The sequence below is a fragment of the Microtus pennsylvanicus genome, chromosome 21, assembly GCF_037038515.1.
Source record: "Microtus pennsylvanicus isolate mMicPen1 chromosome 21, mMicPen1.hap1, whole genome shotgun sequence".
In the NCBI taxonomy this organism is placed as follows: Eukaryota; Metazoa; Chordata; class Mammalia; order Rodentia; family Cricetidae; genus Microtus; species Microtus pennsylvanicus.
Genome location: NC_134599.1, coordinates 18,581,516 through 18,608,236, shown reverse-complemented (window position 1 = coordinate 18,608,236; position 26,721 = coordinate 18,581,516). Strand labels below are relative to the sequence as shown.

General features: G+C 48.2%; 4 protein-coding genes and 1 pseudogene across 9 annotated transcripts in view; 3 read left to right on the top strand and 2 right to left on the bottom strand.

The window, feature by feature from the left end:
- The window catches only part of Ppm1g (protein phosphatase, Mg2+/Mn2+ dependent 1G), a 28,113-nt gene extending 17,080 nt beyond the window's left edge, over positions 1-11,033 (top strand). The window contains exons 2-10 of the mRNA XM_075955627.1: positions 5,395-5,464; positions 5,741-5,826; positions 6,157-6,289; positions 7,112-7,527; positions 8,355-8,501; positions 8,941-9,175; positions 9,471-9,600; positions 9,845-9,947; positions 10,423-11,033. Of these exons, the coding sequence (XP_075811742.1) occupies positions 5,395-5,464; positions 5,741-5,826; positions 6,157-6,289; positions 7,112-7,527; positions 8,355-8,501; positions 8,941-9,175; positions 9,471-9,600; positions 9,845-9,947; positions 10,423-10,626 (1,524 nt within the window). The 3' untranslated portion in view covers positions 10,627-11,033. The remainder of the gene's footprint in view (positions 1-5,394; positions 5,465-5,740; positions 5,827-6,156; positions 6,290-7,111; positions 7,528-8,354; positions 8,502-8,940; positions 9,176-9,470; positions 9,601-9,844; positions 9,948-10,422) is intronic.
- On the bottom strand, positions 1,250-1,630 carry LOC142839485 (cytochrome b-c1 complex subunit 7 pseudogene; annotated as a pseudogene).
- A 493-nt stretch (positions 11,034-11,526) lies between the features above and the next one.
- On the top strand, positions 11,527-14,978 carry Znf513 (zinc finger protein 513). Of its 2 annotated transcripts, XM_075955626.1 has the most exons (4): positions 11,527-11,714; positions 11,965-12,120; positions 13,125-13,712; positions 13,807-14,978. In XM_075955626.1, exons 1-4 carry the CDS (start codon positions 11,660-11,662, stop codon positions 14,631-14,633), a joined length of 1,626 nt encoding a protein of 541 aa, XP_075811741.1. In that variant the 5' UTR covers positions 11,527-11,659; the 3' UTR covers positions 14,634-14,978. The 2 variants fall into 2 exon arrangements, with proteins under 2 accessions (XP_075811741.1, XP_075811740.1); XM_075955625.1 differs by lacking the exon at positions 11,527-11,714 and having other exon boundaries at positions 11,750-12,120; positions 13,807-14,770.
- Positions 14,979-15,040: 62 nt separating this feature from the next.
- Snx17 (sorting nexin 17) lies at positions 15,041-20,578 on the bottom strand. Of its 2 annotated transcripts, none has more exons than XM_075955629.1 (15): positions 20,366-20,578; positions 19,898-19,972; positions 18,920-19,037; positions 18,278-18,342; positions 17,907-18,017; positions 17,713-17,803; positions 17,477-17,564; positions 17,175-17,244; positions 16,839-16,931; positions 16,551-16,754; positions 16,172-16,297; positions 15,977-16,054; positions 15,758-15,832; positions 15,630-15,671; positions 15,041-15,544 (listed from the first exon to the last, which is right to left on the bottom strand). In XM_075955629.1, the coding sequence occupies exons 1-15, from the start codon at positions 20,426-20,428 to the stop codon at positions 15,431-15,433; spliced, it is 1,413 nt and encodes a 470-aa protein (XP_075811744.1). In that variant the 5' UTR covers positions 20,429-20,578; the 3' UTR covers positions 15,041-15,430. The 2 variants fall into 2 exon arrangements, with proteins under 2 accessions (XP_075811744.1, XP_075811743.1); XM_075955628.1 differs by having other exon boundaries at positions 20,232-20,541.
- Positions 20,579-20,720: 142 nt separating this feature from the next.
- Positions 20,721-26,019, top strand: Eif2b4 (eukaryotic translation initiation factor 2B subunit delta). Of its 4 annotated transcripts, none has more exons than XM_075955008.1 (13): positions 20,721-20,838; positions 21,204-21,247; positions 21,546-21,681; positions 21,953-22,159; positions 22,525-22,607; positions 22,756-22,847; positions 23,069-23,183; positions 23,369-23,445; positions 23,553-23,655; positions 23,980-24,107; positions 24,226-24,403; positions 25,510-25,690; positions 25,779-26,019. In XM_075955008.1, exons 1-13 carry the CDS (start codon positions 20,808-20,810, stop codon positions 25,976-25,978), a joined length of 1,575 nt encoding a protein of 524 aa, XP_075811123.1. In that variant the 5' UTR covers positions 20,721-20,807; the 3' UTR covers positions 25,979-26,019. The 4 variants fall into 4 exon arrangements, with proteins under 4 accessions (XP_075811123.1, XP_075811122.1, XP_075811121.1 ...); XM_075955007.1 differs by having other exon boundaries at positions 21,950-22,159; XM_075955006.1 differs by lacking the exon at positions 20,721-20,838 and having other exon boundaries at positions 21,089-21,247.
- Positions 26,020-26,721: the final 702 nt, after the last annotated feature.

The following is a 26,721-nucleotide window of genomic DNA, read 5'->3' as shown; positions in this document are numbered from 1 at the left end:
TTTGGCTGTTCTGGGTTTTTTGCTTTTCCATATTAAGTTAAGTACCGTTCTTTCAAGATCTTTAAAGAATTTTGCTGGGATTTTGATGGGCAATACGTTGAATCTGTAGCAAACCCAGTTTAAAATTGCTTTTGTTATTCAACAATGCTATAATAAGTTGTTTTGCTTTCTCTTGTGAACTTCTTGCTGTGTTTCCCTAGCTGACCTTAAGATCATGGCAAGTCTCCCACTTCAGCCTCCCAAGTGCTAGGATTATAGGCATATACTGCCATGTTCAGCATTTAAATTTAAATATTCTCATGCATATACTTCCTGCATCCTAGTCTAATTATTTTCATAAAACAATTGTCAAATTTCTAGATCACTTTAGAAAAGTTTTAAAGATTTCTATGTATATGTATATGTCTATGTCTGTATGAGTTTATGCCATGTATGTGCAAGTACCTATGGAGGCCAAAAATAGGCATTGGATCCCTTGGAGTTGGAATCACAGGTAATTGTGAGTCTCAGCAGGGTACTGGGAAATGAACCCCAGTACTGTGTAAGAGCAGCAAGTGCATTTTAACTGAGGATTTCTCCAGCCCTAACCTTAGAAACTTTGATAAATGTTAGCAAGTTGTTCTCCAAGAAACTTAATTTACAACCTGGTTGTTTGGGCTATAAGAAGGTGTTTCTGCTTCACTCTTACTGCCACTGGATATTATTACTTTCTAATTCTAATTTTGTACAAAAGGATATTTCTGCTTTAGTGTTTAAACTGGACTCCAGTGGTCATTGAACTGATTTTAATGTTACTTAAATGTGAACAGACATGGTGGGACATGGCTTTATCCCAGCACCTGGGAAGCAGAGGCAGGCGGATCTGTGAGTTAGAGGCCAGCCTGGTCCACAGAGGGAGCTCTAGGACAGCCAGGGCTACACAGAGAAACACTATCTCAAAAATGAACAAAACAAATTTTATGTTAACAAACAAAACTACAAAATTAGCAGGATTATAAAACCAATATTAAAATGATACAATTGTACATGTCAGAATTGGATGGTCCTCAGGAATTAGTGGTAACTGCTGAGGTAGAAGCTCTTAGGGGTTAGCATGCATACACTTACCCTGTGTTTATCCGATGTTAGTTCAGTTCTACTGCTTTTCTGTAATTCAAGCTAGTTCTCCATTAGGGTGTTGAGTATGTGGGACAGGGCCTACTCTAGTCCAGATGGTTCTTTTTTTTTTTAAATTAGAAAATTCCAAGAATGGCTTCAATACACATTTATTTAAAGTGAGGCATCTGCAGAACAAATAATTCTTAAATTGTGATTCAGGTTGAAACAACTTCATAAAAATATGCTGAGACCAGGCACATCCACAGATCTCAACTACAAGATCACTTCTTTGCCTATTCTTCTTTCTCTTTTCTTTCCCAAATAACTTCTTTCAGATAGGGTTTAAGGTAGAATTTGTCCTTCTCATATTTTGTCCACTGCTCCTTAGGCAAGATCTGATGCCGCATGCTCAGGTCCAGGGCTCTCTTAATTCGAAACATTCTGTCATTATAAAGATGCTCAGGAAGCCTTCTTATGGCTTCTTCCACATCTTCAGTCTCATGTAGTGTATCATCTCGCATTAAACCCAGTTTGTTGCCGGGCGGTGGTGGCGCACGTGCCTTTAATCCCAGCACTCGGGAGGCAGAGGCAGGTGGATCTCTGTGAGTTCGAGGCCAGCCTGGTCTACAAGAGCTAGTTCCAGGACAGGCTCCAAAAAACCCACAGAGAAACCCTGTCTCGAAAACAAACAAACAAACAAAAAACCCAGTTTGTTGAATCCAGCAGCATTATAATACCATTTTCGGGGCTGGAGAGATGGCTCAGAGGTTAAGAGCACTGCCTGGTCTTCCAAAGGTCCTGAGTTCAATTCCCAGCAACCACATGGTGACTCACAACCATCTGTAATGAGGTCTGGTGTCCTCTTCTGGCCTGCAGGCATACACGCAGACAGAATACTGTATACTTAATAAATAAATAAATAAATGTTTTTTAACAAATTGCCATTTTTGAAAACCATCCAGCAGGTCTGCCCGCCATCATGACCTGAGATCGAAGCCCAGACAGTTCTTGAACTTACTGCAGTTCTCTTACTTTAGCCTCCTCAAGTGCTGGGTTACAATACAAGCCAGCTTGCCTATTAGCGCTTCCTATATAGTATGTATTTATCTCACTGGAAAATTTTTCATGAATCACTTGACCTTGTCTCCTTTTGTTTGTTGATTTAGCCCAAACATGGAACACATTCAGGCACATAATAGATTCTCAAATATTTGATTAGTAACTGCATTCTTAGGAACGTTGATGTTTGAGATGATGCAGAGCAATAGGTAATCCTAAATACAAATGAGAATGCTCTTACATGATAAGAAGAGAGTAGGAAAGTCTAGGAAGATAAACACTGGCTTAGGGGAAGACTAGCTATTGTGACCCATAGGGGAGTCGTGGAAGAGGGAGAATGTGACCTTTGCTCTGTGGTACTTAACTAAGTCCTGGAGATGAGACAAAACACTGCAGTTGATGATGACCATAGATATGCTATTTGTTTCTAGGACCTTTGTATTGGTGACATGAAAGGGGGAAATTCCTTTTTCGATGTCTTTCTTCCCTACCTTATGTTTTATTTTCTTAGCCAAGAACTATGCCATAGTCTTAGTTCAGCTCCAATAAAAGAATTACTACATTCAGATTTTTCAGTATTGATAAAATTTTAAAATGCTGATGTCTGAAAGAGGAAGGAGAAATATGATTGAAATTAACTCACCTGACAGGCGGTGGTGACGCACACCTTTAATCCCAGTACTCGGGAGGCAGAGGCAGGTGGATGTCTGAGTTTGAGGACAGCCTGGTCTATAGAGTGAGTTCCAGGACAGCCAGGGCTACACAGAGACGCTGTCTCGACTCCCCCCCCCCCCCCAAATTAACTCACGCAAGGTAAGTAACCACTAACAGTGCTTATTAGCATTTATCCCTTCTGTTTGAAGAGAGTATCTGTAAGGAAGCTTTAGTATATACCTTTGGGTATATAGCCAAAAGTGGTATTGCTGGGTCTTGAGGAAGGCTGTCTGTCTCCTAATTTTCTGAGAAATCACCACACTGACATCCAAAGGGGTTGTGCCAGCTTGCATTCCCACCAGCAGTGCAGAAGTGTTCCCTTTCCCCACAGCCTCTCCAGCATAAGTTGTCATCAGTGTTTTTGTTCTTAGCCATTCTTACAGGTGTAAGATGGAATCTCAGAGTTGTTTTGATTTGCATTTCTCTGATGACTAAGGATGTTGAACATTTCCTTAAGTGTCTTTCAGCCATTTTAGATTCCTCTGTTGAGAGTTTTCTGTTTAGGTCTGTACCCCCTTTTTTATTGGATTATTTGTTCTTTTGATGACCAATTTCTTGAATTCTTTGTATATTTTGGAGATTAGCCCTCTGTCTGATGTGGGGTTGGTGAAGATCTTTTCCCATTCTGTAGGCTGCCATTTTGTTTTGTTAACTGTGTCCTTTGCTTTACAGAAGCTTCTCAGTTTCAGGAGGTCCCATTTATTAATTGTTTCTCTCAGTGTCTGTGCTATTGGGGTTATATTTAGGAAGTGTGGCTGGTTTTATGTTGAGGTCTTTCTCTCAGTGTCTGTGCTATTGGGGTTATATTTAGGAAGTGTGGCATGGTTTTATGTTGAGTTTTGTGCATGGTGATAGATATGGGTCTATTCATTTTTCTACATGTTGATATCCAGTTTTGCCAGCACCACTTGTTAAATATGCTTTATGTTGAGGTCCTTGAGCCACTTGGACTTGAGTTTTCTGCAAGGCAATAGATATGGATCTTTTTTTTTTTTTTTTGGTTTTTTTTCGAGACAGGGTTTCTCTGTAGTTTTGGAGCCTGTCCTGGAACTAGCTCTTGTAGACCAGGCTGGTCTCGAACTCACAGAGATCCGCCTGCCTCTGCCTCCCGAGTGCTGGGATTAAAGGCGTGCGCCACCACCGCCCGGCGATATGGATCTATTTGCAATCTTCTACATGTTAACATCCAGTCAAATGCCAGCACCATTTGTTAAAGATGTTTTCCTTTTTCCATTTTATCATTTTGACTTTGTCAAAAACCAGTTGTTCATATGTGCATGTATTAATGTCAGGGACTTCACTTCAATTGCATTGTTCACCTGTATGTTTTTGTACCAATACCAAGCTGTTTTTATTACTATAGCTCTATAGTAGAGCTTGAGGTCAGGGATAGTGATGCCTCCAGAAGTTCCTTTATTGTACAGGATTGCTTTAACTATTATGGGTTTTTTTGTTTTTCCATGTGACATTGAGTAATGTTTTTTCAAGGTCTGTGAAGAATTATGTTGGGATTTTGATGGGGATTGCATTGAATCTGTAGATTGCGTTTGGTAAGATTGCCATTTTTGTTATGTCGACCCTACCTGTCCAAGAACATAGGAGATCTTGCTATTTTCTGATGTCTTCTTCAGTTTCTTTCTTAAGAGACTTAAAGTTTTTGTTATACAGGTCTTTTACTTGTTTGGTTAGAGCTACCCCAAGATATTTATATTTGTGGCTATTGTGAAGGGTAATGTTCCTCTGATTTTTTTCTCTTGGCCTGTCTATAATTTGTGTATAGGAGGCTGTAACTTTATTGTTTAAATCTCCTGTATTGTTTAGTTTGGAGGGAGGGTATTCCCAAGCTGTGATAGCATGTGTGGTCAGAAGACAACTTCTGGGAGTTGGTTATTTTCCTTCTACCATGCCTGTGGGTCCTGGTGCTCAAATTCAAGTATATAGCCTTGGCAGCAAGCATGTTTACTCTCTCAGCTATCACATGGACCCGAAGTAACTGTAAAGAGCCTGTATTTCGATTCTATAGCTTGGAAGGGTCAGGCCTACATTTACTAAACATCCAGTAACCAAATATTCTTCTCTGGATCAAGATCTAGAGAAAATGCTATATTACAGAGGTGATGATCTGAGTATGCTTTTCTTTGTTTGTTTGTTTTTTGCTTTTGTGTTTGTTTTGTTTTTCAAGACAGGGTTTCTGTGTGGCTTTGAAGCCTCTCCTGGAACTAGCTCTTGTAGACCAGGCTGGCTTCGAACTCACCAAGATCCACCTTCCTCTGCCTCCCAAGTGCTGGGATTAAAGGTGTGCACCACCATCTGGCGAATCTGCTTTTCTTATTCCTTTTGTTCCCTTCTTTGCCTTCCTCTCCTATATTTTTATCAACCTATCTAACTTTCTCATTTCTAGTCCATGTTTGCCCAGCCAAAGAAGGATTGTGCTGTGAAGATAGGAAAGCACCTTGTGGCCTGAAATATAGGAGAAATGGCTTTAAACTTGAGACATGCTGATTATGTTCTTTCTTCTTCTAGGATGCTCATAACTGTATTCCTGAGCTGGACAACGAGACAGCCATGTTTTCTGTCTACGATGGACATGGAGGTAACTTTAGCAGATCTTATTGGTAACCCTAGACTTTAACGGGCAAGAGAAGGGATGCTTTTGTTCTTTTACTTTCCAGGCTTGAACTAAATATAATAGGTAAGGAAAACTCAAGGGATATGTTAATATACTCCTCAGAGAAATGATATTGAAATCTGTTGTCCGGGTCAGACTTTCTCATTGTTCTACAGCTAGGTCTCAGGTATGTTAAGGTGTTTATCACCTGTGTCCTTGCATGTGGGCAGCGTTGTTTTGTTAATAAAACCTTTCTTTTAGGTGAGGAAGTTGCCTTGTACTGTGCCAAATATCTTCCTGATATTATCAAAGATCAGAAGGCCTACAAGGAAGGCAAGCTACAGAAGGTCTGTCTTTCTACACTGTTAATTTTCCACCTTAATTCTTGGAGGGTTCTCCCTCATTTTCTAACCTTTGGCTTCTCTTTGCTCTCTAGCTATTGATTATCTATTGCATTTTTTCCTCAGAGTCCTATGTTCAAAACAGCTTCTTCCCAGTTGGATATTTTCAGAATTACCTTATCCTCGGGTCTCTAAACCATTTTCTCTATTTGTGTGTATCTTAGTGGGATTGATCACTCCTGAATTTGCATCCCAACTGTGTGCTTGTGAATGTGTATATTAGGTAGTTCATTTGTACCCACTACTTTTGTCTTACACTACCTTACTTAAATTCAGGCTTTAGAAGATGCCTTCTTGGCTATTGATGCCAAATTGACCACAGAGGAAGTCATTAAGGAACTGGCACAGATTGCAGGGAGACCCACAGAAGACGAGGATGATAAAGAAAAAGTAGCAGATGAAGATGATGGTGAGTGTGGCATCCTGTTAGAGAGAAATAAACAGCTTATTATCCGTTCTAATAAAGGATGTCTTCCTAAGGACCAGGGGAACTTTCACATTAAGAACCCTATATGCCCGGGCGGTGGTGGCACACGCCTTTAATCCCAGCACTCGGGAGGCAGAGGCAGTTGGATCTCTGTGAGTTCGAGACCAGCCTGGTCTACGAGAGCTAGTTCCAGGACAGGCTCCAAAACCACAGAGAAACCCTGTCTCGAAAAACCAAAAAAAAAAAAAAAAAACCCTATATGGTATTCTATATTATATGTTGCTGTAGCAAAGAGACTCGATCTTTGTCTAGTGCATAGCTCTAAGCATTTTTGCATATATCGTGTTTTGTTATTTTGATGTGGTTTTCCTGGTTCATATATATATATATATATATATATATATATATATATATATATGTTATATATACACCTATGTTATATATTATGTATGTTTTTTTTTTTAAGGCTGGGGCGGTTATTAGCCTTGATAGCCAGATATTACAACTTAATCCTTCCAAACTAATATATGGGCTATCTGGGTCCTCAGTGTAAAGGTTTCAAGTTAACAATACAAATGAGAGGTACAATAGGGAAATAAACTGGTGTTCCTCGGACTCAGAAAGACCAGAAGAAGACTATTGAGGAGACAGTGAGACTTGATTAGTGAGTGGAGCCTCATAAGTGGGAGGTAATCGGGAAGTGCATCGTCACGTCACAGGAGGTGTTGAACTAGTTAAAGGGACTGATATGATAGCCTGTGAGGAGTCTGGGCTGGGGGCGCTGATTTAGCCTCTTCCCTGCAGTGGACAATGAGGAGGCTGCACTGCTGCATGAAGAGGCTACCATGACTATTGAAGAGTTGCTGACACGATACGGGCAGAACTGTCAGAAGGGACCTACCCACGCCAAATCTGGAACTGGGACAGGCGACGAACCAGGGCCTCAGGGCCTCAATGGGGAGGCCGGACCTGAGGACCCATCTAGGGAAACTCCTTCCCAGGAAAATGGCCCCATAGCCAAAGGTCACACAGGCCTTTCCTCTAACTCGGAACATGAGACTGAGGCAGGCCAAATTGGTGAGCCTGGTACTGCTACTGGTGAGGCTGGACCTTCCTGCTCTTCAGCCTCTGACAAGCTGCCTCGAGTTGCTAAGTCCAAGTTCTTTGAGGACAGTGAGGATGAATCAGATGAGGCGGAGGAGGAAGAGGATGACAGTGAGGTAAGGGCTGTGAAGCTGCAGTGAGGGCTGTGTAATGCCATCCCTAGCCTCAACTCTTGTCAAGTTTGTACTATATTTTGCATGTATGTGTGTTTTCATGCTTGTCTGTTGAGGTCAGAGGATATATAACTTGTGTGAGTCAGTTCTCTGCTTCTCTCATGTAAGTCCCGGGGGTTCAATATCAGCTTATCAGGCTTGCCAGCCAGGACCTAATTTACCCTCTTCATTTCCCAAGACTCGCTGCATTCTAAGCTGCCTTTGAGTGCATTGTCTTGGACCTTTAACCCCCTTTTCTTTTGTTGATTTAAAATTCAGAAGAATAAATTAAGATTTAAAAATGAACATTTATTTAATTTTGTGTGTACCTGAGTGCCAGGGCATGCTCTTAGAAGCTAGAGGACAACTTGAGGGTTAGCTTTCTCCTGCCATGTGAGTTCTGAAGACTGAACCTAGGTCACTAGGCTTTACCCAGAGCCAGTTCGCTGGCAATAAAGTGATTTATTTCTGGCCTTTCAGGATCTGTCTCCTAGAGAGAGAATAGGAAGGCAGTTTTTATTAGTTTGGGTATTTAGGTGTCTCCTTTTCCCAACAATTTATTCTCTGGAAGGTATTCTGACTGGCTGCTTTGATCTTGCCCAGGACTTGTTTTGTTGATGACATCTGTGCCCAGTTCAAAATGTCAATTTATCATGCTTATCCTAGTCTCTCTGCTGCCCCAGATTTTCATGACAACATTGGTTATATCTTTTGAGTCTATGTTGAGGAAGAGGGGCAGAGTGGGGGTATCTTAGTATCCCAGTCTCAGTATCATGGAATCTTCCTGGTAGGAATGCAGTGAGGAAGAGGATGGCTACAGCAGTGAGGAGGCAGAGAACGAGGAAGATGAGGATGATACTGAGGAGGCTGAAGAGGATGATGAAGAGGAGGAGGAGGAAGAAGAGATGATGGTACCTGGAATGGAAGGCAAAGAAGAGGTGTGTGGAGGCGGGAACTGTTGATTTTGGAAAGAACAAGAAACAAGTGTAAATCTCCTGATTTGATTTTAAGAAGTATATCCCCTTGCTATTTTAGTCTTGTCTTTGTTTGTTTGTTTTTGTTTTTCAAGATAGTGTTTCTCTGTAACTTTGGAGCCTGCCCTGAAACTCACTCTGTAGACCAGGCTGGCCTCGAACTCCCAGAGATTCACCTGCCTCTGCCTTCTGAGTGCTGGGATTAAAGACTTGCACCACCACCCTTGGCAATATTTTAGTCTTTAATATAGGAGTATTAATTCTACAAGAGAAATCTGGATAGAATTGCCTTTAAGATGGCAAGGAAACATGCTGTCTCTGGACAGCTCTTTAGTATAGATGATTGGTGAGGAGTGTGCTCGTGCCTAGACACTCCCACAAGGCTCCCTTTCTTCCTCTTAAGCCTGGTTCTGACAGCGGCACAACAGCAGTGGTGGCTCTGATACGGGGGAAGCAGTTGATTGTGGCCAATGCAGGAGACTCTCGCTGTGTGGTGTCGGAAGCTGGCAAAGCTTTAGATATGTCTTACGACCATAAACCAGAAGATGAAGTGGAGCTGGCACGCATCAAGAATGCTGGTGGCAAGGTCACGATGGATGGGCGTGTCAATGGAGGCCTCAACCTCTCCAGGGCCATTGGTAAGGACTAAGAAGCTATAAGGAAATCTTGGGGTCTCGCCTTCTGTCCCAGATTACCTAACATTCTAAGCCCTGTGCCGTTCAGAATAATCGAAAACATCTTTGTGAAATAGTGAAGTTATAGTTCTCACTGTCCTGGATGTTTTAAAAAAAAAAAAGGCAGATGAGGTCTGTTCTGATAGCAGGTCTGAAACTAGAAAAGCTAGAACTTAGTTCTTTATTCCACTAAGTCATGGACCTGCCTCTAATATACGTTTGGAAAGCGTTCAAACTGCTGGCCATTCTTACCTTTCAGGAGACCATTTCTACAAGAGGAACAAAAACTTGCCACCTGAGGAACAGATGATTTCTGCCCTTCCTGACATCAAGGTGCTGACTCTTACTGATGACCATGAATTCATGGTCATTGCTTGCGATGGCATCTGGTGAGCACTGGTGAATACCCTTAAATGCCCTTCTGCAACCTTACTTTAAGGCTTGGAGCTACAGTAGGGGGCAGTAGCTTCAAGGTCAGCTTCTCAGTGAATTAAAGTCACAGAAGCCTTAAGGCAGAGCTGAGGAACATTTTTTCAGGTGTTAACATTGGCCTGCATCAGTATTGCTGCCTACATGACTCTTTGCTCTGCCTTGGTGGGACTAAGAATTCTGTCTGTCATTTTTTGACCCCAGGAATGTGATGAGCAGCCAGGAGGTTGTAGACTTTATTCAATCAAAGATCAGCCAACGTGATGAAAATGGGGAACTTCGATTATTGTCCTCCATTGTGGAAGAGGTGAGTCTGAAGTTAGAGGAGGATACACAGCCACAACTTTTTTTTTTTTTAAGATTTTATTTATTATGTATACAGTATTCTGCCTGCAGGCCAGAAGAGGGCACCAGATCTTATTACAGATGGTTGTGAGCCACCATGTGGTTGCTGGGAATTGAACTCAGGACCTCTGGGAGAGCAGTCAGTGCTCTTAACCGCTGAGCCACCTCTCCAGCCCCACAGCCACAACTTTTTTCTCTCTGAGCTGAGACTTAAGGCTGGGAGTGGTTTTAATCACCCACAGACACTAGAAGACCTTGATTAAAAAGTTGCATCTTTCGTCGTGTCCCTGATGTAACAAGTGTCAGTTTCATAATATCTGCTGCCCATTCCTTCCCTTCTGTAACCCTGTGTCAGCAAGGCCAGGCCTTCCTGTGGTGCTCTAGGTTCCCAGGAAAGGGTTCAAACCTTGTGCTAAACTGCCTCAACCTTTTTGTAGCTGCTGGATCAGTGCCTGGCACCAGACACTTCTGGGGACGGTACAGGATGTGACAACATGACATGCATCATCATTTGCTTCAAGCCCCGAAATACAGCAGAGCTCCAGCCAGAGTGTGGCAAGAGGAAACTCGGGGAGGCGCTCTCCGCCGAGGGAGCTGAAGAGAATGGCAACAGTGACAAGAAGAAGGCCAAGCGGGACTAGCAGTTGTCCTGACCCTGCCCACCAGGACTGTTCTCTGAGCCCTTGGACCCAAGACTGAGTTTTGTCTTTTTCTTTTAGCCTTAGCAGTGGTTATGAGGTGTGCAGGGGGAGCTGGGTGGCTTTCCTCAGCCCATTCCAAAGAGGGCTCTCCCTCCACGCGGCAGCCTGGGAGCCTCTGCTGTCCTCTTCAGCCTCATCTTTACTCGGGCTCATCGACGTCGGTTCTGTGCCTGTGCTCTGTTGTGTTGGAGGGACGGACTAGTAGTTCTGATTTTTACTCTGTGAACACTTTATTTAAGGACATTCTTTTTTATTGGCGGCTCTGTGACCCCTAGCCGCTTGCACCCGCTCTCTGTTGTACACTTTCGAGCAACACTTTTTCAGACTAAAGGCCAAACAAAATCTAATCGTGCCCACAGTGTCCTTTTTTACTCTCCTACCTTGGCCCCAAACTGGGTCACACGGGGGAGCACATGGGGAGCTCTTGGTGTGTGCCTGCGAGTCAATCCCGCGCGTTTGGCAGGGGGCAGAGAGTGGGAAGCAGGAGCTAAGCCTGCCTGTTGGAGGCAGCCCGGGCACCTCTCACTCTCAGGTGCAACTTCCTAGTTTCGTACGCAGAGGGGGCTGGGTACCTTCTGCCTGGCTGGCTGGTCGGTTTACTCCTGCAGCCTCCAATTGGTCGGCTAGCAGAGCATCACAATCACTTCCCGGTCACGCTGCGTCCGCGTTCCCGTTTTCATCCCACGAACTACGCGTCCCGTGCGGCTGTGCGGCGGCGGAAGCGGAAGTGGGTACGGAGGTACCAGCTGGTCTCCGGAGGGGGATAGGGGGCTCCATGAATGGAAGCGGCGGCGGCGGCGGGAGCGACCTGAGCTTGGCTCCGGGGCCAGGGCCGGGGGCTGCCCAGGGCCCGCACTGGTGTATGGGGGCGGCTCCTGGACCCTGAAAGCGAGGGTCGGCGACTGGGCCGAACTGGGAGGGGCGGGGCCGGGCGGCCTCGGGCCGGAGGCGCGTCGGGCTGGAGCCGGTCACGATGCCCCGGAGGAAGCAAAGCCACCCGCAGCCCGTGAAATGCGAGGGGGTCAAAGGTCAGGGGTCAGGGGCCTTGAGCGGGGAGGAACAGGGGTGGGGTCAGTAGAGTGGGCTCAGGTCTGGGTGGAGAGGGACTCCTGAGGTTTTGGAGGCGGATGATCTGGGCTCACATCTACCTCCAAAGTATTAAGGGAACCTGAGAGGGTCAGCGAGTATGGGAAGTGCAGTTTACAATGGCTGGCTCCCTGGTTCGGATTATGAGCACGGCTTGGGAGGGAGAGTCCACAAACTCCGTCCTCTCTTTAGTGGATACTGAAGATTCCTTCGACGAAGGACCTGGGGCCCTGGTGTTGGAGAGTGATTTGCTACTAGGCCAAGATCTGGAGTTTGAGGAGGAAGAGGAAGAGGAGGAAGGTGACGGCCACAACGACCAGCTCATGGGTTTTGAGAGAGACTCCGAAGGTGTGTTTAGGGGTCGTGGTTAAGGATTAGTGGCTATTAGTGGTGACTCAAGTCTTTTAGAAGTCAGCGTCAGTGACCAAGACACCACTTCCTGCTACAATGTAGGACTGGCTTGGTTTCCCACTTGATTACTTGGTTTGCTTAAGGGTCCCTCAGCAGCATCATTTTGCTGCGGCGAAGTTCTGGGTCCGGGTTGAGTGTCATGAATACAAAGATGAGTGACCATGGTCAGAGTTAGTGCCCTTTTAATAACCTTGCCCCTCGCCCCATTCCTTGTATGTACTCCTCAGGAGATGCCTGGAAGGGACTTCTGTAAATAAGCTAGTCTTTGACCTGTAGCGGCAGATCCTTTGTACTAAAAGGTTGCCATTTCCACTCTTTTCTTCCCCAAATATTTTTAAGACGGAGAGTAAACGAACCCCCATATAAAAGAATCTACTAGCCAGGCAGCAGTGGCGCACGCCTTTAATCCCAGCACTCGGAAGGCAGAGGCAGGCGGATCTCTGTGAGTTCGAGGCCAACCTGGTCTACAAGAGCTAGTGCCAGGACAGGCTCCAAAGCCACGGAGAAACCCTGTCTCGAAAAACAATGTAATTTGCATTACATTGTTTCCACTTGCTCCAAATTGTACCGCCTTGAGATGGGTTTCATTTTATTGTCAGCTGTGCTTACTAAAAGGGTCTCAGGGACTTTTGTATTTTTACTTTATCTCAAGAATTAATGCTGTCAGCCTGTACCCCTTCTTCAAGTCCTTGATCTTTTCCATTTAGCAGAAACGGTGTGTGTGGGTCAACCTTATTGTCAGTAGTTAGGCTCAAAGAGGTAGACAGATGGAGTGTCTATAGGGAAACAGATTCCTGGGAGAGATCTAAAAGGTTTTGTTTTTATAAAATGAAGGGTGGGGCTGCTAAGTGCGGCCATAAGGGAGAAATGACAATTTGGAACTTAGACTTCCAAACCATGTTGTTTTTTTTTTTTCCTCCCCCTTATTTCTGTCTCACCAGGAGACTCTCAGGGGGCCAGACCTGGACTTCCCTATGGGCTGAGTGACGACGAGTCTGGGGGCGGCCGGGCATTAAGTGCGGAGAGTGAAGTTGAAGAACCAGCCAGGGGTCCAGGGGAGGCCAGGGGTGAGAGGCCAGGCCCAGCCTGCCAGCTGTGTGGGGGGCCGACAGGTGAGGGGCCGTGTTGTGGGGCAGGAGGGCCGGGTGGGGGGCCCCCGCTGCCCCCACGGCTTCTGTACTCATGCCGCCTCTGCGCCTTCGTGTCCCACTACTCGAGCCACCTGAAGCGGCACATGCAGACACACAGCGGGGAGAAGCCGTTCCGCTGTGGCCGCTGCCCCTACGCCTCAGCCCAGCTCGTCAACCTGACACGACATACCCGCACCCATACTGGCGAGAAGCCCTACCGCTGTCCCCACTGCCCCTTTGCCTGCAGCAGCCTGGGCAACCTGAGGCGGCATCAGCGCACCCACACGGGGCCTCCCACTCCTCCCTGCCCGACCTGTGGCTTCCGATGCTGTGCTCCACGACCAACCCGGCCTCCCAGTCCCACAGAGCAGGAGGGGACAATGCCCCGGCGATCTGAAGGTAAGCAGACCAGCAGAGATCCTGGGGCGTGGGACGTGGGTGGGTAGTAAGATGGATACTTGGAGTCATAGCCCATGTCTCATTGTTCCCACAGATGCTCTGCTCCTTCCAGACTTGAGCCTCCATGTGCCACCAGGTGGTACCAGCTACCTACCAGACTGTGGACAGCTACGGGGTGAAGGGGAGGGTTTGTGTGGAACTGGAACAGAACCACTGCCAGAGCTGCTGTTCCCTTGGACCTGCCGGGGTTGTGGACAAGAACTGGAGGAGGGTGAGGGCAGCAGGTTGGGAACTGCCATGTGTGGGCGTTGCATGCGAGGAGAGGCTGGAGGGGGTGCCAGTGGGGGACCCCAGGGCCCCAGTGACAAAGGCTTCGCCTGTAGTCTCTGCCCTTTTGCCACTCACTATCCCAACCACCTGGCTCGGCACATGAAGACCCACAGTGGTGAGAAACCCTTCCGCTGTGCCCGCTGTCCCTATGCCTCTGCTCATCTGGATAACCTGAAACGGCACCAGCGTGTCCACACAGGAGAGAAGCCCTACAAGTGCCCCCTCTGTCCGTACGCCTGTGGAAACCTGGCCAACCTCAAGCGTCATGGTCGCATCCACTCTGGTGACAAACCTTTTCGGTGTAGCCTCTGCAACTACAGCTGCAACCAGAGTATGAACCTCAAACGTCATATGCTGCGCCATACGGGCGAGAAGCCCTTCCGCTGTGCCACCTGCGCCTACACCACAGGCCACTGGGACAACTACAAGCGCCATCAGAAAGTGCATGGCCATGGTGGGGCAGGAGGACCTGGTCTCTCTGCCCCGGAGGGCTGGGCCCCACCTCATAGCCCACCCTCTGTTATGAGCACTCGGGGGCCGGCAGCCCTGGGTGCTACTGGTAGCAGGGCTCTCCATACAGACTCACCTTGAACTAGGTTCTTTTACCTGGGGTCCTAGGAATTAGCCCTGACTCTCCTGCATTTTATACAAATGGACTAGAAACCACCTTCCCCTTCCTCCCCCGCTGGCCAGGGGCTCCACACAGACTAACCTAGGCGCTATATGGACTAGCCTCAATCAAATGAGCAGGGGGCCATATGGACCAGGGGGCCTGGTCTTGGCTCATGTACTTAATTTAATGAGCTCAGTGATTAGGACCTTGGATTCACTGTCACTGTTCCCAGGGGCCATGGATATGAATTGGTTGGGGACTGCCCAGCCTCTCACCTGTTTTAACTTATTTCAGTGCTTTATAATAAAGGAAACACTAACAAAGCCATGTCTATGCTGAATTGGCAATGGCACACAGGCCTTACCCTTAGTGAGGGAACCAGAGGTAGGCAGCAGTCAGGCTGAGTTTAATGATGGGGAGTTGGTCAGACCATTCACAGACCTCTGCCCACCCTTTGCCCATGGCCTGGCCCTAAAAAGCCAGAGACAGCCCATGGGGAGCACTAGCTCCTCCCCAAGGCAAGCAGTCCTGGTCCCTTGGACTTTGTGCAAAATACTAAATGCTAATTTGGCATAAAGAGCCAGCTCTGAAAAAGAGTGATCTTTTGTGTAGCCAGCCCAGGAAAAGGAAGGTAGATTAGGAGGCCCCTGGCCAAAAGGAAAAAAAAAAGTAGGAAGGGAGTAGGAAAAGACTCCCCTAACTTGGGAGCATAGGCACAGGGCAAGTTTGTGTAAATTTCCTCTGGGGTAGAGGGCAGACATCCAGGCAGCTGAGATTACAGATCCTCATCTCCAATGCCCTCGAAGGCGAAATTGCCATGGACGGCACTGGCACTGGCATCTGTGCTGGGACTGCCAATTCCCCGCAAGCTCACGGCACTCAGCTTACTCTGTAACAGAGGTGGGAGGAGGGTCAGAGGGCAGCAGCCTGTGTGCCAGCCCCTTGCAGTCAACCTCACCAACCCAGTAACTCACTGAGAGTTTGACCATGGATTCCCGGCTGGCGTCTGGTGACTCCTGGGAAGAGGAGGCAGATCAGTTAGGTTTAGGAACGGATGGGAAGGCAGGGCTAGGAGCCAAGGCACTGATGGACATTAACTTACGAGCAATGGTGGAGACTTCACTGCTTGCTGGCTGTCTGAACGTTTCAGGGTACCCCCTACTCGCCGACGCAGCATCTAAGGACAGATCCAAAATGTTGCTAAAGGGCAGAAACCTCCTCAGAGCCCAGCCTCTTCCCCTTCCTCCCAAGAGAAACCTCATTCCCAGAACACAACAGGAGAGCACGGCCACACAACTGCTTGGCCTCTGGTGCCATTTACCTTCCTGATACTGCCCCCGGACTTCTTCACCATCAGCTCGTCCACCATGGACTGCAAGCAGATGCTCATCATAATAGCCTGAGGGGAAGAAGCTCAGCCTGATTAGAGATACTATCCCTAGCCAGATCTCCTAACAAGGGCTCCCATTCACAAGGAGTCCTGGAAGCTTAGACTTAGGGACCTATGGGCTCACACCTGTGGGCTGGTGATGGTGACCCACTGTAGCCGGTCCTTGCTCATGAGGTATTCGAAAGCCAGTTCCAGACGCACCTCACCCCGACCCCGGCTAGGACTGCTCGTGCTTCCACTGGGGAGTGGCACCTAAAAGAGGAATAGGACTCGGGCTGACTTCACTGTGGTCAGGTTGTGGACCTCTGCAGCCTGGGATCGCATCTCAGAAGGCCTTCCCTCTCATCCCAAGTCACAGAAGAAAGTCAGGTGTGCTAATCCTAAGCCTTGAAAAGCTGAGGCAGGAGGATCATGAGTTCAAGGATAACTGGCCTACATAGTTCCAGGTCAGTAATAGGGACTTGACTAGAAGTTGTCTCAAAAGCAGAAACAAAACTCAACTTACAGAGGAGGTGACCCGCCAGCATCGCATGCGGGTAACCCGGAAAGAGCCTTCACGGAGTTGCTGGCCAGGCAGTCGCAGCTGGAGACTGAGCTCACTGTTGCCTGCGCTGACTACCACAGGGCAGTCCTTCTCTGGAAAGTCAGCCACACAGGCATCAAAGCGCAGGTAGCCATAGTGCCGCAGGGTTTGGGCCAGTCGTAAGAACTGAAAGATGGTCACCGAGCGTGCTTAGTCACGAGGGGGTAGCGCAGACTTGGCTGTTCAGGGGAGACAGGGCAAAAAGCTCACCTCCTTCTTGGAGACTTTGTCTTGCAGAGATTTGAGCTGCCGGTGCTGCTCTTTGGTGACCAGGATCCACCCATGCTCAATATCAGACACTGTCTACATACAGCAGAGACAATGAATGAGGCTGGGGCTTCAATGCAGTAATCAACATGAGTTGAGAAGCAACTGCGTGAGACCCTGATTTTATCAGTTCAGAGAGGCGGAGTGTGCTAGGAGCTCTGATCATGTTCTACGAACTTCCCCGTGAACGGGGACCAAAGACATGGAAGGAGTTTTCTTGGGAAAATGGAGTACCATAGTCATTTCAGGGCAAGGGTTCTGACGTAGCTCTAAGCTCACCTGAGCATAAAGCAGGTTCAGGCCAACCCGGTTCTCCATGACATCGTCGTCATAGGCAGAGTCCCAGTAACTGTGAGGCCAAGGGGTGGAAAAGAGTAAGGGGGCTACGCTGGGGTAAGGGGGTAAGGCAAAGGCAGGATGGAAATGGGAAAACAGAAGTAATTGCAACTATGGGCTAATTCACTGTAGTACACTGGAAGGAGGATGGGAGGTGTGGGTAAAACATCCAGCATTACTCCCTTGGCCAGATGAAGCCCCCCTCAGCATGTGGCCAGCAATCCAACCCAGGCCCAGGCCCTGACCTCTTTCTTAGCACAATCTTGTACTCATGACTCCGAAGACTGGTGACAGATACATAAGGCAGCTCAAACTCCTGCAGCTTCCGTACAACTGTGGATTAAAAAAGAAAAGTGTGGTCAGACTAAAGAGGAAGGGAAACCAATGGAAGTGCTTTGAGGAAATGTTCCCTTCTGACAAGAGGCAGACGGAACTCACTGCCAGAAGCAGTGCTCAAGCGGTAAGGGCCAGAGACACTCACAAGAAAAGGCTCCATCCTCTTTTTCTCGAACAAGGAAGAGACTAAAATACCCGATCAAGTCATCCGGAAGATCCAGCTTTGCAGCCACAGCCTGGGAACAGGAAGTACAGCTTATCCAACCGGCTAGTTCCAGTGCAGGACTTGGTGCTCAGTGGGCAGAGGGGCTGCACTAAACGTCTAAACGTGCATCTCACCTCCAGGACATCTTCAGTCTGGTCAGACGTTAACACATTGACCAGAACTTTCTGTCCATTGCTGAGCAGCACTTCCAAGGAAACCTCCTCTGTGGGGACTTGCTGTGTCTCCTGTATGGACAAGACAAGGACGGGAGGCACTACCTTATTAGTGTAGGCCTAGGGTCCTGCTTAGATGCACCCTAACTTCCTAACCCCGCTGGTGTGGTTCTTAAACTCAGACTGGACTTCTGAATTTCAGTGGTGCAACAGAAGCTTTGTTCCATTAAAAAAAAAAAAAAAACAAAAAACTTCTTTTGAATGCCAGATAATAACCTTGTAATTAAAATGACATGGTCCCCCATCAGGTCTTTCTCTTAAATAGGGGTTACCTGTTGGGCCCGACGTAGAAAACTATTAAAGGTCTCACTGCTCCCAAGCAATGGGTCTTGCCGAACTGTGGGGTCAAGAGAATGATATCATAGTAACTTAGGACTCACTCTTGGCTTCCCCAAGTCCTCTTCTTCGTAAGTACCCCAACCCCATTTCCTGGGCTGATGGTGGCCTGCCATATCCCCCAGCTGGCCTCACCTCACACACAGTTTGTATAAATTCTTCACCTGCCCTACCCTTGGCTGCCATCTAGTTGAGTCCAGTCTACAGAACTAGGGAAATAACAATGACGTTAACCTAAAGCATATCTGATACAAAGTTCTCCCCGCCCATCTAAATTACTCCTAAAACTAGTGTTACAGCCAGGCGGTGGTGGCACACGCCTGTAATTCCAGCATTTGGGAAACGGGCAGGCAGATGTCTCTGAGTTTGAGGACAGCCAAAGCTATACGGAGAAACCCTGTCTTTAAAAAACAGCTAGTGTTCTACTAGTAATTCCAGGTTGCTTTACTAGTCTGGAGTTTCAAATCCGTGAGGGCACTTTACTAATTAGGGAACATCAGACAGGAGGCTTTCTAACTATGACAGAGCCACCTGACTTACTCTCTTCCCAGGGTCCTCGAGCTCATCCATCCACTCACCAGCTTGCATGTATTTCTCTAACTGCTCTCGCCTCTGTTCTACCTCTGCAGGTGTCAGAGAGAAAAGCTTCTTTGGGGGGAACGCAGGAAGCACATTGGCCCCATACTCCTTCCGAAGCTATGTGGAGAGAGAGAGAAAGAGAAAATTCTTCACGTAAGCGGATAAGTGGCAATTGAGACTTGCCAAGTCCTGAGTTCCCCTCTCCAAGTGGTCATCTGAGGAAAGATGACTTTGGAAGAGTCAGGATCTCATGGATCCTGGGTATAAATTCTTAGATATATTAATATGTATAAGCACCTCCACACTGTAGGTGGGTTTTCATGGTCCAGGAGCCCCTTCGATGTCTCTAACAAGACTGTTTACTGAACCCTCACAGGAAGTAGACAACATTTACAGGGAACATCCATGCGCACAAATAATAAAGTCACAGTATACTCACACAGTGTATGGAAGGGACTTTGCTAATTGTCTAGTTTTCATTTGGAGAAATTAGGTAACTTGCTCAGGACTAACAACTAGCTGTCAGTAGAAGGAGGGCTGTCTACCGAGTACCGTGAGGAATGGAAACATTTTATCACAGATACAAGACTATCCGAACAGTTACTCATGAAAGAAGCCTAGAACGATTGAAGGAATCAGTGAACGGTTTGCAGTAAGGAGGGAAACGAATTTCAAAGTTCTAGGTTGGAGTGACAGAAGGAACGTGCTTGGGCTAATTGGCTTCGTTTTGGCTTTTTTTTTTTCATGCAGGGGCAAAGGATGAAAAAGCAGTTCAGAAAAGAAGGAAGGTGGGCGTGATTATAGGGAGGAGCAGGTACTGTGGGACAACTTGCTTAGGGAGGTCCCCCGGAATGTCATGCTAACAAGACACTTCTTCCACTGTGGCAGGGGTTAAAGGTGAATGCAGTGAAAGGGGACTAATGTCCATGAGTATGGAAGGGCTTGAAGCTGCATCTAGATAGGGGTTCTCCTCCCACCTGCTCGTGCAGCCCCAGGAGCTGGCTGTAGCGCACCCGACAGTGCAGGACTCCATTCACGTGAATGTTATAGGCCTGAGGACACAAAAGCAGGCAAACAGCTCAGGGTCGAAGTCCGAATCACCTCTTGCCCCCAGAAGCCTGGCCGTCTGCGCAACGTGCAGAAACTTCCCAGGACGTGGCCTGTTTTCTCTTCCCCCCGGGGCCAGGTTCCAAGCAGAAGGCCCAGTGCTGGGGAAATTCGGGCGCTTGTGCGGCAGTCTCCCTCCCGGAGATGACAGTAATGCCCACCACCAGTCGCGGCCTGGCCGGGGAAAGGAATCGCCCAAAGAACCTATTGGAGCTTGGGATGACTTCTGTACGAAGCTGAGACGTGAGATGGCTTCCAGGGAGGTTCGAAGGCTGGAGGCCGCTCCGAGGGCTCCGGCCCGTTATCCCCGCCCCGGCCCAGCTCTAGCAGCTCCTCACCACGTAGGCGGAGCCGCCGCTGTCCCCGCTGCGGGACTCGGTTTCAGGAATGGAAAAGTGCATGTTCCCTAAGGCAGAGCTCCGGACTACCAGGGCCGTAGCGGCTCTGTTCGCTCGCCTCCGCCACTCAGCGCGTCTCCGCAGCCCAGCTCGCCATTTTGGGGGGCCTGAACTCCGAGGTGGGAAGGCTGTAGGACGTAGGCTCTGCGAGCAGCCACCTCGGCATGCTGGGAGCTGTAGTCGAGGGCCAAAGACTATCCTAATTGGTAGCCCAAAGTCCTATGGTCCTCACCACGACCCGTAGTCCGGGGCGGGACCCAGTGCACGCCGGAAGTTGTAGTCCTCTGGGGATTAACTCCGCCGGAGGCGGCAGAGGAGTCTGTAACCCAGGTGGCGCTGTAGTTTGAGTGACCTCGGCGGGAGGAGCCTAGGACCGACAGTCATGGCTGCGGTGGCGGTGGCCGTTCGCGAAGGTAAGTGAAAGGCTGGATGCACCAACTGGTACAGGGGCAGATGATCGTCTGGTCGCTAGTGCGGAGCCCTGAGTGCCTTTGGGCCTTGCCTCCCAGTTTCTGCGCATCCCCGGACTGGTTTATATGATCTAGGGCGCAGCTCGGTGCTGTTTGCCGGCTGTTCCCAGAAGGGTGACTGACCCTTTTCCTCCCCCGCCCGTCCTTTGATCCTGCCGCGCAGTGCGTCCCCACGCGGAACCCGGAGCGCCTGGCGCCGGGCCCCCGAGCTGTGGTCATGCCAACCCAGCAGCCTACTGCGCCGACAAGTCTCCCCAAGCCCTCCCGGAGCCTCTCTGGCTCACTTTGTGCCCTGTTTTCTGATGCAGAGTCCAGATCCGAGATGAAAACAGAACTTTCTCCTCGGCCAGGGGTAAGTGAGGGAGACCTCCCAAGTCGCCTGTCAAGCGCTGCATAGAAAGCTGTGTCACCTTTCAGCCCCGTCTCCCGTCCCTTTTCAGTTCATTTCTCAGTAGAACCAGAATTTTACAGAGTTTAACAGTATGTAACTATGGCTCTGAAGAAGTTTCTCTCCGTATGAGATGTAGACTTGTAACAGAAGTCAGAAAGGATTAGGGACTTAACCTTGTGGGAATCTAGTACGCATCCAGTAGTGTTGATACACCTTTGGCATTGCCTGGGGAAGAGCAGTTACTGTGTCTATGTCTCAGGCAGCGGGGCGGGAGATGACCCAAGAAGAGAAGCTTCAGCTTCGGAAAGAAAAGAAACAGCAGAAGAAGAAGCGGAAGGAGGAAAAGGGGGCAGACCAAGACGCTGGCTCTACCGTATCTGCAGCTCAGCGGCAAGGTGCGGCGACTCTTTAAAGACCTGGGGTAGGACGCTGGTTGAGGGATTTGGTGGGGAAGACAGAACAAAGTTGATCTGAGCAAGTACAGAAGAGATTATGTGGGAGGCAGAGACAAATGGGGCCAGCCTAGTCTACACAGTGAATTCCAGGCCAGCCAGTGATATATAAAGTGACAAAAAAAAAAAAGGTGGTGGCGGGGAGAGGGATGGGGAGAACATTGGTTGGGACAGAGACCATCCTTAAGCTTGGACTTCTTCCTGTCTTTAGTAGACCCAACCAGAGAACTCCCAGGACCCGGTAGTCAGTCGGGAGGCACTGCTGGGGAGAAAGTTCCAGCTGGCCGGAGTAAGGCCGAACTTCGTGCTGAAAGGAGAGCCAAGCAGGAGGCAGAGCGGGCCCTGAAACAGGCAAGGAAAGGGGAACAAGAAGGGCCCCCTCCTCAGGCCTGCCCCAGTACAGCTGGAGAAGCCTCAGCAGGTATCTTCTTTTCTTGTTAAAACTCCAATTTCTCCAACTTCTTGTGCCAGCATGGACTCCCATTCTTACCTTAGGAGACAGAGTTTGAACTTTTTCTGTTGACTCTTCCTGCTCCATCTTCCCAACTTATTAATTTCCTGCTATCCCATATGCACTAAAAACACATGTCAAGGCCAGGCAGTGGTGGCTCACACCTTTAACTACAGCACTTGGGATCCTGGGGCAGGCAGATCTCAGTTCAAGCCCAGCCTGGTCTACAGAGTGAGTTCCAGGACAGTCAGAACTGTTACACAGAGAAACCCCGTCTCAAAAAACCAAAAGTAAAATAAAACAAAAACAAAAAAAACCATCCCATTAACTTCCAGGTGTGAAGCGCCTCCCGGAGCCCACCCAGGTCAACGACCCCTCACCTCCAAGGAGGCTTACTAGAAAGCCAGAGAGACAGCAGGTAGGGAGTGCCGAAGTGCCCTAGCAAAGTAAAGGGCTGGAAACACCCTGAGCAGTGGGGTCAAAGAAGTGAGTTTACTTTCTTTCCAGCTCTGTCCCGGAAGTTTTGAACTCTGAACTATTGGTCACATTCCTTTGGTTTTGTCAAGGTTCCTACACGAAAGGATTATGGATCCAAAGTCAGTCTCTTCTCCCATCTACCCCAGTACAGCAGACAAAACTCCTTGACCCAGTACATGAGGTAGGATCTTAGGGAAATTGTTCTAAGTCTAGGGGGTTGAGGAACCCAGTGTTAAAAGTAGCTGGAAATTAGAGATAACGTTGGGGGGGGTGTACAACTCAGGGTCAATCTACAGGAATCGGGGAGTCTGTACTAGTGAAGAGGGTTCCTTCTCATCAGGGGCATGGGGCAAGAGGCACTCAAGTTCCCTTAAAAAGTATGTGACACCACCATCCCATCAGCGTCCCATCCTCTGTGATCCACCCAGCCATGGTGCGACTCGGTCTGCAGTACTCCCAGGGCCTCGTCAGTGGCTCCAATGCCCGGTGCATCGCACTCCTCCACGCCTTGCAGCAGGTATGTCCTGTTCTCTGTCTCTACCTGACTCTGCAGGACTACCCAGCATGTCTCCCCAAAGTCATCTCTGGGGCAGAGAAGTAACAACTCACACGCTGAACACTTTCCTAATGAAGCTTGCCTCTGCCCCGTTTCAAAGACCTTCATTAGGGGGCATTTTGCTGATCTGAGTGTGTATTCTTTAGGTGATTCAGGATTACACAACACCTCCCAGTGAGGAACTCTCCAGGGATCTTGTAAATAAATTAAAACCCTACATCAGGTGAGCACAGCCGTGCAGGGCCTTTATTTATGCCCATCACTATTTTCATCCTGCTGTTCTCTTTAAGTCCTAACCAGTTGCACAAACTTGAGGTATTGTTGTTGCAGCTTCCTGGCCCAGTGCCGCCCCCTGTCGGCAAGCATGTGCAACGCCATCAAGTTCCTTAACAAGGAAATCACTGGCATGAGCAGCTCCAAGCGGGAAGAGGAGGTGATGAAGGGTTCTGGGAACGGGAAAGGCATGTGCCTGTGGTTAGGATAAACAGCACATTCCAAACTCTCAAAAGACATGTGTTGGCATGCCACATGACCCTAGTCACTGCCTAGGGAAGTGACTTGCGCTCTTGGCATATTGGGGCCCAGTTCAGGCCCATTGTTATGTATTTATTCAAGCATATGGCATGATTTTTGCTTTGAGATAGTCTATGTAGTCTCGATTGTGTCCTGGATCTTGTGTCTGTGTAGTCTCGATTGTGTCCTGCTTCCTGAGCACTGGGATCAAAGGTGTGTGCCACCATGCTCTCTTGACACTTAGGCCAAGTCAGAACTTAGAGAAGCCATCGATCGGTATATGCAAGAGAAGATCGTGCTTGCAGCTCAGGCAATTTCACGATTTGCTTCTAAGAAGATCAGTAATGGGGACGTGATCCTGGTATATGGATGGTATGGTCAACACCTGACTGAGAAAACTGGGGAGGGGAACGGTCAGAGAAATGCCTGCCCCTTGCCTTTGTAAACAGGCTGGCCACCAGTTAGTCACACTTTTCTCCTCCATATCTAGCTCCTCTCTAGTGTCACGGATTCTTCAGGAAGCATGGGTTGAGGGTAAGCAGTTTCGAGTGGTGGTGGTGGACAGCCGGCCCCGACTTGAGGGAAGGCACATGCTCCGTTCTCTTGTCCGTGCTGGGGTCCCAACTTCCTACCTGCTGATTCCTGCAGCCTCCTATGTACTCCCAGAGGTGAGGGTTCTCACAAAAAAGGAACTTTGAGGATAAAGGGAAAGAGTGTAGTAATACAGGCATAATCTTTTATTCTTTTTTTTTTACATTTATTTATTATTCATTTTGAAGGAGGAGGGGAGTGAAGGATGTGAGGGGTGGGGGTTGACAAAGGCAGAATGCTCTGGCTCCATGTGGAGTCAGAGAACACCTTTTGGAAGAGTCAGTTTTCTTTCCACCATTTACATCCTGAGGATAGAACTCAGATGGTCAGGGTCGGCAATGACTTCACCCATTGAGCCATATCATGGCCCTTGCCTTTTTATTATTATGGCCTTGTTATATTATTATAATTATTGTTTTCTTGAGACAGGGTTTCTCATGTAACCTATTTATTTATTTTGGAGACAGGTTCTCATTATGTAGTCCTGGCTGGCCTGGACTCAGAGCTCTGCTTGCCTTTGCCTCCCGAGTACTGGGATTGAAGGTATAAACCACCAAACCCAACATCTTTTATCCTTAATAGAAAAAAGCAACTAGCTGCCCTGTATAACCTGGTAATCTCAGCACTTGGGAGGCAGAGGCAGGTAGATCTGAGTTCAAGACCAGCCTGGTCTACAGAGTTCCAGAACAGCCAGGACTACACAGAGAAACCCTGCCTTGAAAAACCAAAAAAAAGTAGGGGAGAGGGGGCTGGAGAGATGGCCCAGAGGTTAAGAGTACTGGCTATGCTTCCAGAGATCCTGAGTTCAGTTCCCAGCAACCACATCGTGGCTCACAACCATCTATAATGAGATCTGGTGTCCTCTTCTGGTGCGCAGGCAAAACACTGCATAAATAATAAGTAGATAGATAGATGATAGATAGATAAAAGAAAAATTCAACTGCTCCATGCAACAGCACAGTCTAGTTATTAGAAGAAATCCTATTAATGTAGTAGCCACTAAAAGGAACAGGGCAGTTTCCCTGTTCTGGGATGATACAAGATGGCAGGGTGTTCTCTTAAGAGCAGCCAACATGATTTGTTCCTTAGTGCTGCTGTTCTGCACAGTAGCAGGGGACCTTGTTATATACTGATAGAACATGACATTTTTTTCTTCCCTTTCCTCATTGTCTAAAACAAACAGGTTTCCAAGGTGCTATTGGGAGCTCACGCACTCCTGGCCAATGGATCTGTGATGTCTCGGGTAGGGACGGCACAGTTGGCCCTCGTAGCTCGAGCACATAATGTTCCAGTACTGGTCTGCTGTGAAACATACAAGTTCTGTGAACGTGTGCAGACTGATGCCTTTGTCTCTAACGAGCTAGGTGAGTAGAGTAGAACTGAGGTTTTCAGGTACCGGAGAAGCCTTGAGGGGGAGGGGAAGTTAAACCGTGCCACTTCTCTTCATGGCAGATGACCCCGATGATCTGCAGTGTAAGCGGGGAGAACAGGTGGTCTTGGCGAACTGGCAGAACCATCCATCGCTCCGGTTATTGAATCTGGTCTATGATGTGACTCCCCCTGAGCTCGTGGATCTGGTGATCACAGAACTGGGCATGATCCCTTGTAGCTCTGTGCCTGTTGTCCTTCGAGTCAAGAGCAGTGACCAGTGAAAGGGAGCAAGGGCCAATAAAAACTTACCCGATCGCCATAACTCTACTGGCTTTGTATTTCTTTGAGCATCTCTACCCTCATCATCCACTGTGAAGCTCTCTGTGGAAACCCTTCTCGGGTGGTGCTGGGAGCATGATGGTTTGTGTAGGCATCAAATGTATTCACAGGCCAGGCATGGTGGCACAGGCAGAGCTTTCCTTAATCCCAGATGGGGTGGCCAGTCTCTGTAAAACCAAAGGCCAGGCTGGTCTACATTGTCAGTTCCAGGCTAGCTAGGGTCACAAAATGAAACCTTGTTTCAAAAACAACTACTAGGGCTGCAGAAGTAGCTCACTGACTAATTTCCAGAGGACCTGTGTTCAACTCAGCATCCATAGTGGCTCTCGTCTATCTGTACTTCCAGTTCCAGAACATCCAACACCCTCTTCTGACCTCAGGTGTGCATATGGTGCCCATACACAGACAATGGGAACACACATAAAATAACAGCTGGACATGGTAGCGCACGTCTTTTTTTTTTTTTTTTTTTTTGGTTTTTCGAGACAGGGTTTCTCTGTAGCTTTGGTGCCAGTCCCGGAACTAGCTCTTGTAGACCAGGCTGGCCTCGAACTCCCAGAGATCCGCCTGCCTCTGCCTCCCGAGTGCTGGGATTAAAGGCGTGCGCCACCACCGCCCGGCGGTAGCGCACGTCTTTAATCCCACCACCCAGCATTCAGGAGGCAAATGCAAGAAGAGCTTGAGG